The sequence below is a fragment of the Diorhabda sublineata genome, chromosome 5, assembly GCF_026230105.1.
Source record: "Diorhabda sublineata isolate icDioSubl1.1 chromosome 5, icDioSubl1.1, whole genome shotgun sequence".
In the NCBI taxonomy this organism is placed as follows: Eukaryota; Metazoa; Arthropoda; class Insecta; order Coleoptera; family Chrysomelidae; genus Diorhabda; species Diorhabda sublineata.
Window position 1 is genome coordinate 8,047,892 of NC_079478.1, and position 17,255 is coordinate 8,065,146.

A 17,255-nucleotide genomic window follows, 5' to 3' on the forward strand; every position below is an offset into this window, starting at 1 on the left:
TTTGCTTCAAAATAGGCTTTCGGTTTCATTTTTGAATATCCAGTAGTCAGTGGGGGCCAGATCTGGACTATACGATGAATGAGGAAGCAATTCGAAGTGTGATCCGTTCAATTTAACCATCGTTGTCATCGACTTGTGAATCGGTGCATTGTCTTCGACATATGAGGCCATTTTTCCTTGATTTTTGCATTCAAACGATCCAACAACTATATGTGGCATTCGCTATTGATTGACTCTCCCTTTTGGAGATAGTGGATGAACAAGATTCCTTGCGCATACCAAAATACTGAAGTCATAACCTTCGTAGTTCACTGTTGTGCGTTCGGACGTGATTCATCGCCTATAGTCCACTCAGATGAAGATCGTTTCGATTCTCGAATGAAATGATGGATCCATGTTTCATCCATTGTCACGTATCGACGCAAAAAATCTTATGTATAAACATGGCCAAACACTGCTCTGAATCATCAACAGTCATCGACTGTGAGTAAACGCGGCACCCACTTTGAAAACTTTTTCATTGTCAAATGTTCATACACAATTGTAAACACACTGCCTTCTGAAATCTTCACGGCCTCAGCTAACTCACGCAATTTCAATTCATAATTAGATATAACCAATTTGTGGACTTTTTGATGTTTTCTGGAGTTACCACCTCAATTGGACGACCAGAACATTCACCACATCAACAAATGGTTCTTTTCTATGGAGCAGGATAACACTTTTGAAGCCATTGCTGAGCTTGTACAATTTTTTTTTTCATCAAGAAGCAATAATAAATTAACACACGAAATTGTTTTCAAAATAACAAAAGTAGCTTCACTTAAGTGGCTGCCACTTTTTTCTGACTAATCGAAATGTTATGAAATTTGACACATAGTCTTTTGAAAGTTGGTACTTCATGAATGTTACATGGGTTTTACAATAACAGCGCCATCTGTGTATCAGTCACGCGATTTATTGAGTGATGTAATATTTAACTGGAAGTGTAGGAACTGTACTCTTACATCCTCCTAAATTGAGTTAAACATTAAAACAAGTAACTCAGCTCTTTCCAAATTTTAGGCTATTCCAAAATGCTGGACATAAATAGTTATTAAATGTTTAAATAAACAAGGTGTCATATTTTATCGAAGTGATGTAGGTTAAATCTCTACATTTCGAATTGAAGATTCAAGAGTTAAAATATCACCCAATATTTATATCTATAGAGTAAACTACTTCCTTTTACGAAAAAACGTGATAAAATATTTGTCGGGTGTATATACACATAAAATTAATTTTTTTTTGCAGTATCAAGCATCCCACATAAATTGACACTATTTTTGATTTTGATGAATTTTTAATTTTTTGTGTATTGTATCCAATATCCAGAGGAAAATAGAGATTTATATCCTAATCTATTTTAGTTTTTACTTTTAGCTACACATATATCTTGACAGAATCTGTTGTGTTCGAATTTATGTTTTTTTATTGTAATTATATAATTTCAAAGAGTCATACTTTATTTCTAGTTTGTACCAAATCAACACTCTCATTCTTAATTATATAATTACAATTCACACTTCCTTGCTGACAAAGGAAGTGAACCATTGTGCTTATTTATATCATTTCAAGCAAGAAGTGAAAGGAAATAATGTATGGTTGGGGTCATTTCAGTAAATCAGCGAGTATGTGTCTGACATACAGGCAGTTTAAACGAGAATAACATATATAGATTAGGTTAAATATTTCAAAAGCCGCTTCATCAATTTAGTGAACAGACTAAATCGGATCTTTGTAGTCATAAATAGATAATGAGAATGCTTATTTTTCATTTGAAGAGCAGTTATAATATTTGATACTTAATAACAGATTTTGTTTCGTTAAATGATAATTTTGCTTATTTTACTTGTCCAAAAGATAATTGGTGGATCGTAAATATTCTTTACTTGAGTATGCGATCACATTAATTATGTTTATACTTAATAATTACTTAGGGCTGCTGAAAAGGACCTGCAACTCTTAAATAATTAGAAATATAATAATAAAAATTCTTCAAATTCAGTTATAAAACGTATAGGAATTTAGTAGTTTGTATGCAAACGTCTTAAAATTAAGAAATGAAAAGATTAAAAAAAATGTTTATCCTAAAGGAATATTCAGATGAATCAAGCAAATGGAATGCCAGAAAAAATGTTTCTCTTGGTCAATTAAGTGTGATTAGTGACTATTTGACATTAAGGCTTAGCTTTTATCAAATCTACAGGATAACTTGCTGAAGTTTTATACATTTTAAATAATATAGAAGGAAATATGATTAATGATAAATATCAAACTAATGTCCGCCTCCATATTATTTAGACAGTGAACCTGTTGATTTAAATATGCTTAAATTTCAAATTTCTTAGATTACTTTGTACTTTATCTAAATAAATAGTAGTTTTTTTGGCTTGAAAAATACTGATATAAAATTTTTTTGACCTCCAAGTTACTGCTACTGTAGAGAAGTTTGTATTATCCAAAATTCTGATTTGTATAAAAATTTATTATAATATGTATAAAAAAGTAGTACAATTCTTTCACCTTTTTGATGGTAATATGTTTACTTATTTGAGTCAACCTTTTTCTGTTATTATGTATTCTATACTCAGATTTCACTTCATTTTCCATAAGTATATGCATCATAATTATGAATTCTACTGATTTCCATTAAATATCATCTTTTGTAAAACTCCACTTTGCCCTGGCACATATTTTCAAGCCTGCTCATCAATGTATTCTTGAAAAAGTAATAAGACGTGTATTCCCTACATTAAAATTAGCATTACCTCAATACTAAGCTGCAGAAGTAAGTGGGATCAAAACATCATACAAGAAATGAACTGTCATTGGGAATATGAATAGGAGTGTACGCGCCTTGAAAGCCTGGGCAACACATCAATCATTTTCCAAGCAGAAATTTATGTATTTGAAAAATGTGTCCAGTTCATTCTGTCATCCTGTCCTATAACCCAGCAGCCATTGTACCTGAACCCTCCTGTGGTATCAGCTCAGGAACAATAGAATAAGCATTGGAAAATAACATAGATAGGAGTAAAACCAATTATTTGAATAATCTATAGGGACTAAGACAGGTAAAGACTCTACTGGAAAACTGTAACCAGAACAACTCTACTTAGTACCTAACGAGGCACTGTCGTCTCATTGGCCACCTGAAGTCGCTAGACTTAGCAGATTCTGTGGCAGAGAGGATGGTACCCGTACCCACATTCTCTGGAAGTGTGAAAATAGAAGACGAAGATCTCTGGCAGCTGCAACCATCCCACATTCTGATCTTTCTAAGAGGAGTGCGATCAACAGATCAACTGTAAACACTGGGTTCTCCAGTATCACAGCATGAAAGGGGGAGAGAATAGATCCTTTGGGTTTTGGGTTGCAGTGTATATGACACCTCAATAGTAGTTACAAAATTAGCATATATTTGTGATTATAGGCATCAATAGATTGAGAGTGACATTGATAAAGCTTAAAATTAACGGTTTTAGTATCGATTCAATGTTAGGTTTAATATGTTTAATTAACGTTTTACTAAATATATTTAATTAGTATGTTTACTAATATTTTTTCAGAAGATCCTTAGATCCGATTTAGTCATTATACTTGTATAGAGAAGATGAACTAGGGTCTCAATCAAATGTGAATTGAAATAATATAATTGAATTACAAAAGATATCCACCTAAAAGAGAATATAAATCTGTCAAAATCTCATGCCGATAAAACCGGACAACATAAATTCGAATAGTAACTTTTATAAATTATTTTCATTGTTTTTTATAAGTATATATAACAAAAAATGTTTTTAATAATTTCATTTGGAATTCTTTGGTATTTAAAAAGCATATATCTAAATTACTAACTAGATTCTTAAAACTTCACGAATTAATTGCATCACCCTGTATGATATTTACTATCAGTAGTAAAAAAAGTCATATCTATCAGTTTTCAAGTCAAAGTTATATAAATTTACCATATACATTTGATTGGCCTCGATGTATAAATTTAATTTGAAAAAAATTATCTTATCTTTTTCTCAAACTTTAGTCCACTAATGATAAATTTCTGAATTACTTTCGTTTCGACTCTATCAATTGTTTATTCGGATAGGCAAATTTTTTTGTTAAATTGAATATTTTTTTAATTTCATATTTGGATAAGAGCTTCAATGCCAGCATTGTGTTTTGAGTACCAACTAAACCACATATCTTCACCTGTGAAAATACATTTCCATATTCATGTAAAAAATGTATCTAAAAAAGCTTTAAAATTAACCAAAAAATCGTATATTATGTATACATAATTATTTTATATTTTCCAGTTGGATGCGTCTCGGCTTTTTAGTAGATCAAAAAGGTAAAATACCAGTAAAAGTTATTGCTAGAACGTTTGCCTCGGGAAAAACAGAAAAACTAGTCTATCAGATATTGTCAGAACTTGATCTTCCATCTGGAAAAAATGATACCATCGAACCAGAAGCATTTACATTCGATAAATTCTATGCTTTATATCACAAGATCTGTCCTAGAAATGACATTGAAGAATTGTTTAGAAGCATGTAAGTTTAATATCAGTCGCAGGTCTGCAAAAAGGGCACTGACTTCTATGAGTGTTTCACAACTTCTAATTTTATTTATTGATCTGAAGTATCTAGAAATTTATATATTGCTAGCAGTGTTAAAACTTTATGTCATTTCGATAGCAATAAAAAAATAGTAAAGACTTATTAAATTGGCATATGAAATTACATTTTTGTTACATTTATATTTCAAAATTATAATTATGTTAACTGTACACTTTCTAATAGTAAGTACTAATATTTCAGAACTACCGGAAATGCGGATTATCTAAGTTTGGATCAGTTTATAAATTTTTTGAATGAAAAACAAAGAGATCCGCGTCTAAATGAAATATTGTATCCTTTGTATGATGAGAAACGTGCACAAGAAATTATAGATACATATGAACAAGATGAGGCATCAAAGGCTGCCGGACGACTTACCAAAGATGGGTTAATTAGGTAAAGTATAAGACACTGTAATGCATCTTCAGGCTAACCAATAATGGTTGACCATATTCTATGTATTAAAACATTAAAACTATTTATTATGCAAGAAAATAATCAATTAAACTTGGTTTCAATAATCTGACTACCCTACTTGACGAATGTTGAAATATTAAGAACCTCTTATCTGTTTAAAAACCAACAAAATCCTAGTGTACACAGAAGCTTTGAATAATTATATTTATGATCGTTAGAGTCACATCAATATAAACTAAAAGTAATTTAACACTTCAAGTATCTAAAATCGCTTAACTATGATGTTGGCTCCCATAAGAAGCTGTCAGTGCATAATAAATCTTAACGAATACAATAATAAATTGACGTTAGTTAAGTAAATTTATGATTCTTCATAGTAACATCAATATAAGATAAAAATTAAGTAATCCGAGACGAAACGTTAATGTAGAGTATGACACTTTGTATCATTTAATTAGATGATTAACAGATTCTAATAGCTCCCAACACAAGAAGTTGTATTTCTGTCTGGGTTACATTCGTGCGATGCTGCCTAAGTTTAAATAGGAACTTATTATGTCAGAACAAGAACTATATGTTGACTATAAATTCTTGTATGTAATTGCTGTTTTAGTTTTTAACTTAACATAATGGTGATTGAAGAGGTACATACTTTTTCAGATATTTAATGTCTGATGAAAATGCTCCAGTATTTCTTGACCGTTTGGATATATACATGGAGATGGACCTACCACTTTGCGCCTATTACATAAATTCTAGTCATAATACGTATCTATCTGGGCGTCAATTTGGAGGCAAATCTTCAGTGGAAATGTATAGACAAGTATTATTAGCGGGTTGTCGTTGTGTAGAGTTGGATTGCTGGGATGGTAAGATGTTCCATTACTTTATATTAGTTTTTTTTTTAATTTAGAGTTGTAATTCTCTCCAACCAAAGCAAAGTATCTTGTAATGACTTTCAACAAAAGCTCATCCTAATCATTTCCTTTGTTTAACACTGCCAACTCAAAAAAAAATCCTTTTGCTCTATTTAACTGTAATAGTTCACAGTGTAAAATATTCACCATACATTTTCAGCTATTTTCATCTGAAACTTTTTGTTAAATTTCTCCCAGCAATCTAAGAAATCTACGTTTTCTCCACTTGCTCGTCCTGTTTTGATGTTTTGTATGACTAGTTCCACTTCTTTTATTATTAGTTGCTCTTCTTCCCCTATTTCTTTTAATTTTGTATGTTCCTTTTTAATTCTAATGTAGTCTTTTATTACAAAGTAGTTACTCCATTTGTCTAGTATTCATTATATCCCTGTTTGTGGTTGATTATTTTTATTTTAGATTGCTTTTACTTCTTCCCCTAAATATTTTTATTTGTATATTGTATCTGTTTCTGTTACTTCTTCTCCAAGTTGTAACTTTGTTTTTAATCTTTTATTTTTAATGCATTTTCTTCCTCGTTTCATCTTTATCTTCCATTATTATTGTTCACGTTTTTTTTCCATGTCTTACTCTTTTCTTTCCAGCCATTTCTTATTTTCAATCTTCATCTTTTTTCTAAGGTTGGTTTTCTCATTTTTAAAATTCTTCGTTTATAAGTTTTGTAATTATCTCTTTCCTTCATATATTACTATGTTTGCTATAATCAATTTTCGTGTTCCTTGCTTCTAAGATTTATTTCAATTCAACTATCACTAATTTCTTATTGGTTCTAGCTTTATTTCTTGTTTAGACTTTCTGTATTGTTTTTGTTAATCTTTGTATATGTATTGAATAGTTTCTTCTCCAAAAATTATTATTAATGTCTTTATTGGACTGAGAATTCAACCCAATAAGCTATTAACCGACATTAATTACATGTTTTTACAGAAAATACAAATTGTTCTTGTAGTTTACACTGACTTTATATTATAATATACATTTCTTAACACAACTTTTTTCAAATTGTTTGATGTGGGTGCTGATATCTATTCTGCAAAAATCTATCATATTTATTTCGTTTCAACTTATAGTTGGATCTCCAACTTCACTGTTCCACTCTCTTATAATTGTTTTCTTTTACCTCATCTAGTTCTTCTGCTAGGTGCTACTGCTGGGTACTACTTCTCCAGTACCATTTATTTGTACTATGTTTATTATATATATTATCACCCTATATTGTTTTTTTATCAAATTAAGTCTTTTTATTTTTTTCTGTTTTTGCTTGGTGATCTTAAGTCCTTTTAATTTTTTCCCTTGGGTTGAATTTCAAACAACAAGGCTAGAACTCTTTCCATATTTCCTTCCATTAGACGTACATGTAATATACAAATTTTTCATGAGCTTGTTAGTTGCTGAGTGTACTTAATTTTTATAAATATATCGAACTCCTATTTCAACAGTGCCATATCCCCCAAAAAAATTGAAATTGACAATTCCTGTTCAATGTATCCTTTAATATGATGTTTACAGGATTTAATGTGCCTTATAATTAGTACCAACAGATTCCGCATATGTGTCACCATTACAATGAGTTACTGGCAACTGTATGCACCATAAACAGTACCGTAAGCCAGTAAGTCATCTCATTTGGTCAAGAAATGTTACAAAAATTAAAGCTGTAGTACTAAAACCCACACTGATTTTTATAATATAAAGAAAGTTTTAACTTCAAATATAAAAGTCGGGAGATACAAGGAGAAACCCTTTTCCTTTCAATTGAAAACCTCCTATGAGAGTGAAGATTTCCAAGAGGTGGTTATAAGAAAAAGAGGGAAAAAAATGACTAATTTGGTTCTGACCCCGGACAACACGACTAATCCAAAGATTTATGATCTTTATATGAGGCCAATGTGCTTCCGAAGTTTCATGTTGCTTAACATTATTTTGTTTTATTCATGTTGTTTTTGCTTATATTAAACAGAGATTCACTTTAGTTTAAACATTGTTGGGTTTGATATTTTCGTATTATTTTCTTAAATTAAACTGAATAGTCATATTCCGTTTTCGCCTAAAGTCTAAATAAATTTAACATCAACAGTAGTGCTATATCATTAAAAAAACATTTTTTTAAAGCAGTATGTAGATTTTATATTACATTTTACGCCTAAGTACTGGATTAACTGATCCAGAAAACATTTTTGTTTTGACCTACTTGTGAAATTAGCATTTATAACCTTATGGCACTATTGAAATAGAGGTACGATATATTGGTCTAAAATATATAACAATCTTTAATATAAATACTTTTTGTAGGTAGAGGTGAAGATGAAGAACCCATTATAACACACGGAAGGGCAATGTGCAGTGATATTTTATTTAAAGATGTTATCTATGCCATTAGAGACACCGCATTCGTTACATCTGACTATCCTGTAATATTATCATTCGAAAATCATTGCTGTAAATCCCAGCAGTACAAATTGGCCAAATATTGTGATGAAATTTTAGGTACATTATTCACAACCGTTTAAAATGAATCAAGTTCTTTCAAAGTTTTAAAAATCGACACCGTTCATCTTCTTTTATCAAATAAGTAAGATAAAACATACAAAGTGTGGTTATTAAATAACATGAATGACTAATTCATTCGGGACGTGTACAGCTTTCACTGTTTCCTATAAACTCAAATCCAGTTTGTATTAGAGATAAAAGACAATCAATAAACGATCCCAGTATGCTTAACAAAGAATACGAAAGTAAATTTATTTTTAATGTTTTCTATGTAAAAAGCAAGCACAAGAGCACCCGAGTGTGGAGGTGCCTGTGGATATTGTTCTTGAAATTGAGTAGGCTGTAGTGCTCAGAAAGACGTGCCTTGGTAGCTGATTCCAAAGTCTTGTAAATTAAACTTGAAGTTATTTTATTAAGAGTTATAGTCAACTAGTTTTGTTGGAGATTGTGTTTAATTTTATATAATAAATAACAATTCTTCATAGTTTGTATTGTTTCATAGTTTTATTTGATAAAGGTGTAATTTTTCAGGTGATCTACTTTTGAGAGAACCTTTAGAAGAATATCCTTTAGAACCAGGTTGTCCCTTACCACCACCAAGCGCTTTGAAAAGAAAAATATTGATTAAAAATAAAAGGTAATTGATTATCCATCCTATATAGTGGATGTTTCTAAATTCGGGAGGTGATTATTCGAATTTCTTGGCATCATAAAAAAACTTTATCAGGTATTTTAGTCGAGGTATTTTTATATCTTTGCACAAAACACGATTTTAATACCGTTTTCCAGAATAATCAAAGTTTAATACTAACGCTTATTTTAGAATAACCAAGAGAATAACTGTCGTATTTACTTTGTATCATATGTCCAATGTTTATTTTATACCTATGACATAATGCAATATGGCGACCTTACTGAAATGTTTATAAAACCTACAAAATTTTTGAACTTTCAATAATTTTTTTCCCTATAAATATTGATCAAACAATTGAAGAAAAAACTATAATAAAAGTTGTATATAAACTATCCAAAACTATTTTTTTCTCAAATCATGCAAGTACCCTGTTTTGTGGCATGAATTTGAGTTGTATTGAATTAATTTTTTTTATACATTCTCCAAACTTGAACATAAATTTTTTATTATCTATTTGGACAGTTAGCATTTTTTCTGCTTTCGTTTTTTTTTTGAACCTTTCCTTTTTTTGTGATGATCTAAGGATGTACATACGATATCAATTTGAATTCAAATTAAAGTCAATCACATAAAAAAAGTAGCACATAACTGTTGATTTAAGAGAGATAATTGAATTTGAAATGTCATTTGACCAGTTTTTTAGAATAAACTTCTATAATATGTTAATTTGACCTCAAATAAAATAAAACTTGTGAATAATTTTTAAAAAGTTTGCAGCTTTTTTAAGAAAAAAATATGTCATTGCGTTGGTTTTGTATTAATAAATAATGAAGGCCCAATGGATTACATACGATCCGGTTTAAAAAAAATTGTTGGTTTTTATTTAAAAATTTGTATTAGTCACTCCACATTATATATTTTGTAATGCTATATATGTCTATTTATATATTTTTGTTAGATTAAAACCAGAAGTAGAGAAACATGAGTTAGAGTTGTTTAAACAAGGTCAGTTTGTAATTGAAGATGAAGAAAAAGAAGATGCAAATGCAAGTGCTGATCGACCTATACCACCAGATGCAGCCCTCGAGGTAATTATTAAAATTCTTAAATAATATATAATTTCATAACAAATATAAATAATAAAGAAAATAGTCAATATAACTAATGAGACCCCAAAATTTTTTGTACTTTCTACTTATAACTAGAAATGTTGGTATCTTGAAATAATGATATCCAAATGTAAACCTATAATTTAATTTCTTTAGAAGAATTTTTGATTTTATGTTCTGAAACATAATCATTCCATTTGAGACTGTTGGCAAGTTCATTGAATGGCTCTAATTTTCACAATTTCATCTAATTTTGATAAATCTCTCAAATTACATAAAAATATTATTAGTATTGTGTTGCTAAATAACTAAAAATTTTTTTCCAAAACCACAGATATTACATAATTAATATGTATTAATATTTTTTTTTTCGTTCTTTATATCCCAAAAAAACTTCAAATAGCATCATGAAAATTTAAAGATAGAATTTCTAACACACAAAATAATGATGTAAAATAACCTTATCCCATAAGTTTCTTGAATTATTATGTTTTATAAATTTTAGTTTGAAAAGTTTTTTCAGAACTTGTTACACTCGTAGGAATTGTAACAAACAACTTACTATGAAAGAACATATAATAATAATTTTTTTTATTAATAACCGTAATAAGTCTAGATGAAAGTTATACTAAAGTTTCTTAATTTCAACCTTTGATTTAGAAATTGTGATACTGGTGTAGTTTCCAATGCTTAATTCATCTGATGTTAGTCTTAATGGGGAATAAATAGGGATTTCTTAAATACCATTCTGAAACAGGAATATTTATTACCTTCTATATTGATGTTATGATGTTTTTCCGGAAGAAGTTATTTTTCCTTTACATAAAGTGAGACGTTATGTTTGAATATTTAAGATTAGATAGTGTTGCTTAGAGATATTTTCCTTGCAGAATCCAATTTTTTAATTTCTCCTCGAGAAATTGGTCTACAAATTGTATGGTCCTATTTTACAGAAAATTCTTGAAAAGAAGCCGATCGATTATGTTGTGTGTTAAGTGTCCGAAGAAAGTTTGAGGGAATGCTCTCTTTAACCGTTATTTTAATATTTCTGCTTTTTTAAGATCACAGATCCTTGAAAATTACTAAAATTTTGAGCAATTTTATGTTTTTATGGGCAATGGCAATGGAATTTCTTGAACTAACGTCATAAATTATTTTTTCAACACTTACTAGGTAACATAATTTTCAACTATTTATATATGGGCAAGATATATATATTGGATAAGTATTTATCATATCATTTGGTGATGTTCTAATTAATTTGCGCAAAAATCACTTTTGATATTGGGTTGCATAATTGATTTGCTCTAGCTATAAAATATTAAACTTTGATAAAGAAGCTGGCAATACAACTATTTAAATTGACCCTTCCTCATTAGGGATGGTATAAATCATATGTGATGATCATAAAAAAACTGAATCTTTCTCAAATTTATGTAATGATTGTTTTAAATGTAATATAAAAATCCTATTGCTTCTAAAATAAGGATGCTATTTTTGAGAATGTTTCTATTTTTAATAATTATACGAATTTCAATAAAATACTTTTCTGCAATTTTTTCCAGAATCCTCCCGAAACCGGTGAAGGAGAAATAGTACCTACCGTCGTTTATACAGGCTCTACTACAAATGTTCACCCTTGGTTGAGTTCAATGGTAAACTATGCACAACCAGTCAAATTTCAGGGATTTGATGTAGCAGAACGTAAGTTTGTTTTCAAACAAAAATTACATTTTATTCAACAGCAAAAGCTCAAAAACCGTATTTTTATTTGTAACAATATTAATAAAATAACTTATTTTATGGATTACGGTATAAATTTCTTTCATTTGCTACCTGTTGAAGATAAACTAATATTGTTTGTTTCAACGTTAATAAAACTTTATTTTTATATATTTTTTTAGTTAAGTTAGTTAATATTGACTATACTTATTATTATTATGATTATTAATCTCAATTTGTTTCAATTTCACTTACTTTTATATTTTTAAATATTCATCTCAATAGGCGAAAGTTTCCAAATTTATATTTTTAGCATTCACTTATGGAAATTCCACTGTTTTTTTTTACTTTAAAAATATGCCGCTTTCCGTGCCGCTTATATTAGCCCTTTATGGCGAATAGGAAATTAGTACCTAGAATGTAGATCCCTAGGTACCCAAAATGAATAAAACTGTCCTGGGTCATCTAAATATAGATGATTTGTTATGAAGGCACTCCCATCATTCTGAGCTGCCATCAATATTTTGGAATGGAGATGCAAACTTACCAAATTCTGAAAAAGTCGGTCTCTGCTACTTTTAATAATTTATTGAAACCTAAACCAGATAATTAAAATAGGAATTTGAAGAATGAATAATATCAAGAATTTATCTAGAATTATAATATTTTTTAGAAAAAAATGTACATCATAACATGTCCAGCTTCTCTGAACCAGCAGGTCTAAATTATTTGAAGACTCAAGCAATTGAATTTGTTAATTACAATAAAAGACAAATGTCCCGTATTTATCCCAGTGGTGCCCGAGCAAATTCTTCAAATTACATGCCTCAAGTGAGTAGTTATTTCATTTGGATTTAATGATAGATGCACTAGTGTATGGGCCTCTATAGTTCCATTTTTTTGCCCTTTTGATATAGATTTAGTATTAAAATCATACATTACTGTATCGAATATTTAAATAAGTACTGTTATAGAAATTTACAAATAGTATCTAAACTTTCTTTGATATATTTAAGGTATTTTGGAATGCTGGATGTCAAATGGTTTCATTGAATTTTCAAACTTCCGATTTACCCATGCAGTTAAATCAAGGAAAATTTGAATACAACGGCAACTGTGGCTATCTTTTGAAACCAGATTTTATGAGACGTCATGATAGAACTTTTGATCCGTTTGCAGAATGTCCGGTAGACGGTGTTATTGCTGCTCAGTGTTCAGTACAAGTAATTGCTGGTCAATTCTTGTCAGACAAAAAAGTAAGTTGAATTCACATATCAATTGCACCATTTGTTTGTAAGTAATAGGTCCATGATTTGTGCGAGATAAGACAAAGGTAGGGAAATACTAAGTACTTTTGATTTTTTATAAAAAAACAATAAGGTAATTATTGTAAATTTATTATTTTTTAGGTCGGTACATATGTTGAAGTAGATATGTATGGTTTACCTACTGATACAATTAGAAGAGAATTTCGTACAAGAATGGTACCTGCAAATGGTCTCAATCCTGTGTATAACGAAGAACCGTTTTTGTTCAGAAAAGTTGTGTTGCCCGATTTAGCTGTTTTAAGATTTGGAGTCTATGATGAAAGCGGGAAACTATTGGGACAGAGAATTCTACCTCTTGATGGTTTACAGGTAAGTTGTACACTAAAGGGAACTATTCGATAATAACTATTTTAATATTTTAATTCATGAAGTAGTGATAATTTTGTACTTTTAGTTTCAAACCATTTGTTTCATTGCACGTGAAGTAAAGGTTCAAAAAACTATAAAGTCATCAATTTTGCTTAGAAATGATAAGGTGTATTTATTACTAAACAAAGGATGTTATTTGGGGCTCGAATCGCCCAATCTCCTGGTACTCTTCCTTCCTATAGATAATTGTTTTCGAAAAAATTGAATTATAATTTTTTTGTATTGTTGTTTATTGTAGATATCAAAGCAAACTAATTCTTAATTGATAACGCTTGGAATAATAATATACTTTTAGGACATCATATTTTAAAGTATAATATCTAACTTTTAATATTTATAGGCTGGATACCGACATATCTCCCTTAGGACAGAAGCAAACTTTCCAATGTCGCTTCCCATGCTGTTCTGTAATATCGAACTTAAAATTTACGTACCAGATGGATTCGAAGATTTCATGGCTGCGTTAAGTGATCCCAGAGGTTTTATGGGAGCCCAACAAAAGCAAAATGAGCAAATGTCATCAATGGGTATCGAGGTATATAAAAAAAATTTTGCAATTATTAAAGGAATAATACAATGTCATATTTTAGGTAACAGCAGATAAAACTGCAGAGAAGAAAGAAAAAAAAGAGGAAGTCAAACTTGGTAATTTTTTGTTATTGTTATTATGTATATTTCAAATAATTTTTTTCTGAATTTCAGTATTTGAACCTATCACCATTGAATCAATAAAGCAAGACAAAGCTTTTCAAAAAACTACCAAAAAACAACAAAAAGAATACGACACTTTAAAGAAAAAACAAACCAAAGAAAAATTGGCTGTTCAAAAAAATCAATGTGCTGCCATAGATAAGTTAATTAAAGGAAAAAAGTGAGTAAATTTTGTATAGGATACTTTATATATTTATAAGTATCACTTGCTTGGTCATTTATCTAGTCTTATTTCACACTTACACCAGACACTACAATAATTAACTTATTCACTACTTTTCTAATTTATTAAAAATTCGCCTGTTACTTTTTACTTATATCAGAAAGGAGTTTCTAGAATTAATATATTAATAAAAGCAAAAAAAATAAATAAATAAAAATGCCTTCCTAGAAATTGGTTCCGAAAAACAATATAAACAAATCGTCGCTACGATAAAAACGTTATAAAAACAAACATCAACGCATTCCCAGATCCGGTGTATTCGCCAAATTTTAGACTTTCATTATAACTGAACAAAACCGGCTTCACGGTCCATGTCGTGGACAAGTTAGTAACAATATTGTAAATCTTAGTTTTTCCATTTTCCTATCGCTACTGATATACTTAATTATTTGTTTCCGTTTATATGGTATTTTACTCTTTCCTGTATTTGGACATCAGTTGTGAACAAATCTTTGATTCAATTTTCATAAATAACTTCAAATTTATTCAAACGTTTATGTTTTAAGTAAAAATGAATTAGTTAACGATCCTGCCATTCGTAAAATGGTGACAGAGCAGACGTTGGAGTGGAGTGCTTTAATGGAAAGACATCGTAAGCAAGAATGGGAGTTTTTGAGAAATCAGTTGAATGATCAAAGAGATTTACTGCGAAAACATATGGAAATTCTGCAGTCATTACAAATTAAACAACTAGATGCCAAACATGACCGAGAAATGAAGGAGCTAAGCAGTGCACAAGCTAAAATTTCTGTTGAAACAGCAAAAGAGGTGATTTTTTATGTTTACTTATGGTTAATTGTACATACAGGACTCTTGTTTAAGTACTGATTGATTATGATGCTAATGAAGTTACAAAGAAAGGAGTGAAATCAAGTGTAACAGTTGAGTTTATTATGACTTTCGTGATATTCTATTAAATTATTAATTACATTGGTTGATTGAAATAAGTTGAAGAAAAAATAGTTCAGTCAAGAGAAAAACAATTTCTGTTAATTCGTGAATGGATAGGAGAGAGAATTTATATAATAGTAATTATAATTTTTTGTAAAAACAATATTTTTTTTTCAACTTACACTTACTTCAAATCCAGTTTATTTCTGAGGTTAAATTCAATTATGTTTTTTTCTGCATGTCATGTTTCATTATACGTTTTACATTAAATTATGTGAAATTAAACTCTCTGGAACTTTAGTTTTCGAGTTGTCCATTTGGTTCTATCAATACTGGGAATAATATTAGTTTTTAAATTATTTTTAGATTGCAAATGACAAGAATCTCAAAACCAAAAAGGATAAAGACCGAAGATTGAAAGAAAAACAACAAAATAACAATAAACGTTTTGTTGACGAACGCAAAACAGCTCAGAATAAACAGGGACGTGAAAAAGAAAAGTTGCAGTTGACTCATTCGAAACAATTAGAAATGTTGTCGCACGATATTCAAAAAATGATTGATATGTATAAAAATGAAGAATCTGAATACGACCTATCTAGTAAAAGTGAATTTTTTGCTTAAATTTGTAGTTTTAATTATTTGTTAAATGTATTCCATTAATATTTTTCAAATGGATAGATTTCAAAGTCAATAAAATAAATTATTAACGTCAAACTTTGTTTTTCTTTGATTATATAATGATTCTGTAATAACCATGACAGCAATGACTTGGTTATAGAGACGTGCATCACGTAATTATGAAAATTCCATCTTAGTTTCTATTTAAAATTTGTTTCTATATCAACGTTATTTTGCTGATGGCACATAAACCATTGCAACTTCAATATAGATTTGTTTTCTAAGAAAAAAGTTCATTTTCAATCATGTTTAAATAGCATCTACTTTGTTGAATATGTGTATTTAAGGATCGTTTTTGCGCTGTGACAATGTTTATATCTGATCTATTGATCCCACTCTTTTCAGGATGTGGGATGGCTCTAACTGCAATAAAATCACTTCTTCTATTTCATACGTCCCCAGGTGTAATGCTTTGGTGTTACATAGTCTCTCACTCCGAGAGAATGTGGAGAGAGGTTTCTTCATCTTTATAGCAAAATCTGAATTTCTTACGGGCAAGCATTTTTTTGAGATCAGCGAATAGGCAATAATCACTGGGGGCTTGATCTGGACTATATGGCGGATGAGGAAGCAATTTGAAGTAATTCGTTAATTCCATCATCGTTGCCGTCTATTATTGACTTACTGAGGGGTTTCCTCTCCTCTAAAGACACTTTTGTGGTAGAAACTTTTAAATTTCGAGAAAAAGTTAGATTTATTTGGGATAATTACAGTACATGCATCGTATCACTTTCTGCCGATGGATATTTCACAAAAATTCATTAGAAGGTATGCGGTTACTTTTCGAGCAAAAAACTGTCTATAAGAATGATGAAGTTAATAGTTCTCGACAAAACTGTAAAAAATAAATAAACGGAAACATTGAAACAAAATCTTGCTTTTTCAAATTTTATTATGCTTTATATTTTTTGTATACAATATTTTTCATTGGGAGTGATTAAAATAAATTCCTAATAGCGAGGATTGTTCAAAAAACCAAATGAAGTGCAGAATAACTAACGTTTTTTTAAATAAGTATTAAAAGACGATCGGATGTAAAATTTACCTATTCTTTGGACTCTATTGGCACTATAAGTGGACGTTT

At 29.6% G+C, this 17,255-nt stretch overlaps 1 protein-coding gene across 2 annotated transcripts in view; it reads left to right on the top strand.

Moving 5' to 3' along the window:
• The window catches only part of LOC130444018 (1-phosphatidylinositol 4,5-bisphosphate phosphodiesterase), a 30,847-nt gene extending 14,640 nt beyond the window's left edge, over positions 1-16,207 (top strand). For both annotated transcript variants that reach the window (XM_056778979.1, XM_056778978.1), the window contains exons 5-19: positions 4,359-4,595; positions 4,863-5,057; positions 5,739-5,947; positions 8,306-8,500; positions 9,035-9,140; positions 10,096-10,225; positions 11,812-11,950; positions 12,642-12,799; positions 12,985-13,224; positions 13,378-13,605; positions 14,006-14,200; positions 14,256-14,310; positions 14,368-14,536; positions 15,106-15,367; positions 15,857-16,207. In XM_056778979.1, coding sequence (XP_056634957.1) covers positions 4,359-4,595; positions 4,863-5,057; positions 5,739-5,947; positions 8,306-8,500; positions 9,035-9,140; positions 10,096-10,225; positions 11,812-11,950; positions 12,642-12,799; positions 12,985-13,224; positions 13,378-13,605; positions 14,006-14,200; positions 14,256-14,310; positions 14,368-14,536; positions 15,106-15,367; positions 15,857-16,114 — 2,776 coding nt within the window. In that variant the 3' untranslated portion in view covers positions 16,115-16,207. The remainder of the gene's footprint in view (positions 1-4,358; positions 4,596-4,862; positions 5,058-5,738; positions 5,948-8,305; positions 8,501-9,034; positions 9,141-10,095; positions 10,226-11,811; positions 11,951-12,641; positions 12,800-12,984; positions 13,225-13,377; positions 13,606-14,005; positions 14,201-14,255; positions 14,311-14,367; positions 14,537-15,105; positions 15,368-15,856) is intronic.
• Positions 16,208-17,255: the final 1,048 nt, after the last annotated feature.